Here is a 3,691-nt window from a genome sequence, read left to right as displayed (position 1 = left end):
AGGCCATTTGGCACAGACAACTCATGCTAGTATTTATGCTCCTCTTGAGCCTCCTTCTATCTTTTCCCATCTAGATCTCCCATTGTAACTTTCTATTCCCTTATTCCTTATCTCCTGATCTAGTTTCTCTTTAAATATGATTCACTTCAACCACAAGCTCCATACACTCAACACTCTCTGGGTGAAGACATTTCTCCTGAATTCCCAGCTGGAATTTTTGGGGACTATCTGATATTGACAGCCTCTAGTCCCGCTCTTTGCCACAAGAGGAAACATCCACTCGATCGAAACGTTGCAGATTTTTAAACAACATCTTTTCTCAAAATAAGAGAAAGCCAGTCTGACAAATCTTTCCTGATATTTATGCCCACGTATTTCTGGTATTGTCATTGTAAATCTTCTCCGCACCCTCTCCAGTGACTATACCTTTTTTATATTATGGCAACCAGCACTGCTCAGAGCACTCCAGGTGTGGTTTAGTACAACTTCCTAATTTTATCAATTCTAACCCACTCAAAGTAAAGCCCATTATATGATTTGCATCTTTGTTAATGGCTTGGGTGACTGTGGTACAACTTGTAGCAAAAGTTGGAATCCCTACTGAGACAGATGCCAAAGAAAGCTGCTGCTTTGATAGCTTACTGGGCAGAGGCATTATCCTGATTTCCAAATGTCACTGCAGTCTCATTGCAGACTTTACCTGAATAAGTTCCTCCCTGGAGATTTTCCCATCTCTGTCCAAGTCATACAGTTGGAAAGCAACTGAAATAAGAAGGAAAAGGCTGGTTGAAGCGAGGTAAAATCAGCTACAGCTTGTTAAGGCTGATGTACATTATCACACTGTGACTAGACAAGTGTCACTGGTGTCTAGAACAGTCATCGACACTAACTCTGCTCAACATTCAGGTTGTTCACGCATTCACATAGCAACCTGGGGGACTGAGAGAGTGATGACAACCCCAGGGCACACTTTCCTGAGGACAGGAATTCTCACAACTTCCTTTTCCAGTGGATACCATGAGCAATGCTCTCTCATGTCCCTCCAGGCAGGTGAAAAGAATTTAGCTGGAAATATTGAAAGTGCAAATCTGTTTTCTATTCATTTAATCAGTCATGTAATGACATAAATTTCTATGTGAGCAGGAGCTTTGATTACCAAATTGAAAATGTCTGCACCATGACAAAATATCTGCACTCAGCTTTTCAATACTTCTATGGTATTATTTACTTTGCTCTGAGTCAACAACCAGGCTTAACCAATCAAATGCAGTGAGCTTGGATCAGTAAGCAGGCTCAAACAATCAAACACTGTACAACTGAACATGACAAGATCTATTGTGTCAGGATCCTGTGATCCATGCCCTTTGTCACAGTCATTTAAACACAACCCAGCTCAATGCAAAATATCATTTGATCCTCTTGTGTACTGCAAGGTCATACTGCAGGCAGCACAAATCAGTGAAATGCAGTGGCCCCAACTGGGATTGATAAAAATGATTGACAGCTCATAGACAACCATCGTGTCATTAACTAAAACGGAAAATAATCCTAGGATACTAATTGTGATCCAAATGGCATTAATTCTTCAACATCTGACTCTTCCCTTGCAGTAAACATATAAACTGCAATAAAATGCAGTAATTGTCCCTTAAAATTTCATTTAAAATTCAGAAGTTGTATTTTAAAGGCATAACGCCTGATAAAAATACCAATTTCCCCAGAATAATGGAAATCACAGCAGAAAGATAAAGGTACAGAACAGGCCAAAAGCTGGTAGTTCTGCAGCGAGTAACTCACCTCCTGACTCCTTAAAGCTTGTCAACTATCTACAAGGCACACATCAGGAGTATGATAGAATACTTCCTGCTTTCCTGGATGAATTGTGTCTAACAACATTCAAAAACTTAACAACACCCAGGTCAAGGAGCCCACTTAATCGGCACCCCATCCACCACTATTAAAGTTTACTTCCTTCACCACTGAAACATAGCTGCAGTGTGTACCATCTACAAAATGCACTGCAGTCATTTACCAAGGTTCCTTAAGCTGCATTTTCCAAATCCATGACCTCTACCATCCACAAGGACAAGGGCAGCAGATACATGGGAACATCACTCCATGCAAGTTCCCCTCCAAGCCATTCGCCATCCTGACTTGGAAATGTATCGCTGTTCCTATAGGCTCGCTGGTTCAAAATCATGGGACTCCCTCTCGAAGGGCATTGTGGGCATACCTAAACCAAATGGTCTGTAGCAGTTCAAGAAGGCAGCTTACCAACACCTTCTCAAGGCTAATTAAGGATGGATAATAAACACTGGTCTCACCAATGCCACCCGCATCTCATGAACAAACTTTTAAAAAGTTTCAGAAGATCATTTGTGGCACAGGTTTATCATTGCATTCGTAGAATCCCTACAGTGTGAAAGTAGGCCATTTGGCCTATCACATCTACACCAACCCTCCAAAGAGCAGCCCACGCACCCCTAATTTATCCCTATAACCTTGCATTTCCCACTGCTAATCCACCTAGCCTGCACATTTTTGGACTGTGGGAAGAAAATGGAGCACCCAAAGGAAACCCCACAGATATGGACGCAACGTGCAGACTCCACATAGTCACTGAGGGTGGAATCAATCCTGGGTCCCTGGCGTTATGAGGCAGCAGTACTAACCACTGAGCTACAATGCTGCCATTCCAGGATGACTGTGGAACAGTGAACGGTTTAAGCAGACAAGTGCAGAATCCAATAGTGGATCAGCCAGATTTGGCAATGAATGGCTGAACTTGCTTTTTTTATAACTATTCAAGACTGCGGCCCTTGTAAGTGGCAGAAAAGGTGATATTTTGGGAAATGGACGAGGGAGACAGAGAGTAATGGTTCAATGGAGATGAAGACGTTAAAAGGTGGAGATGGAGCCTATGATTAAGCAAATCAGTATCTGCAGAGAAGTGGTGGAGAGGGAGCCAGAAGCTAGGTAGTCAGGAGTTTAAAAACGCTGTTGATACTGGCAGAGAGCTTTCCCCTCGCTACAGAGAGGAAAGTTGGGAAAGCAACATGAGTGGAAAGTGATCCACAGAAGTGATCAGAGATGGGTTTATCTGTGATCAATACAGCAGGAGCAGCTAAAAGGTCAATGTAAAGGCCGGCTGTCAGCAAACAGGTCTGGCTCAGGCTGAAGCTGGAAACATCACTCGGGGTGAGGATGCAGTCAGGTCACGGAGATCTGGTAAAAGTGTACTCACACCGCAGCTTGTTGTTTCGACTATTAATTGGCTCTGGTGCATTGGGATCAGCTAACTTGTTCTTTACCGTGGGTCGGAAGCATGCCAAGATCCGGATGAATGAGCGGAAGTCCAGAGACTGTTTCCTGTAAACAATTCCAAATGGGATAAAAGTGAAAGGTGAGTTGGGAACCATGGAATGTTATAGCACAGAAGGAGACCACTCAGCCTGTCAGTTCCCTGCTGGCTCTTCCAAAGACCTGTTCAGTTATGACAAAGTGTTCACAGCACAGAGTCAGCCCCACTGTGTTTGTGCTCCTACATACCTACATCCCATTAATGAGTAATAAGTAAAACTGAATCCTTGCCAGTAATTTATAAAGGTTGAAGATAACTTCCTTGTAGTCATTCCTGGTTCACTGCATTAGGAACCTCTCACACACACACACACACACACACACACACACA

The 3,691-nt window shown here is 43.0% G+C and overlaps 1 protein-coding gene across 2 annotated transcripts in view; it reads right to left on the bottom strand.

Moving 5' to 3' along the window:
* Positions 1-652: 652 nt before the first annotated feature.
* LOC109920462 (calcineurin B homologous protein 2-like) overlaps positions 653-3,691 on the bottom strand; it is a 12,370-nt gene continuing 9,331 nt past the window's right edge. For both annotated transcript variants that reach the window (XM_048593144.1, XM_048593143.1), the window contains exons 4-5: positions 3,245-3,369; positions 653-762 (exon numbers count right to left, since the gene is read on the bottom strand). In XM_048593144.1, the coding sequence (XP_048449101.1) occupies positions 674-762; positions 3,245-3,369 (214 nt within the window). In that variant the 3' untranslated portion in view covers positions 653-673. The remainder of the gene's footprint in view (positions 763-3,244; positions 3,370-3,691) is intronic.

Source organism: Rhincodon typus, unplaced genomic scaffold (genome assembly GCF_021869965.1).
Source record: "Rhincodon typus isolate 14 unplaced genomic scaffold, sRhiTyp1.1 hic_rhity00002397, whole genome shotgun sequence".
In the NCBI taxonomy this organism is placed as follows: Eukaryota; Metazoa; Chordata; class Chondrichthyes; order Orectolobiformes; family Rhincodontidae; genus Rhincodon; species Rhincodon typus.
The sequence above is the reverse complement of the archived record's forward strand: the minus strand, read 5'-3'. Positions and strand labels throughout refer to the sequence as shown.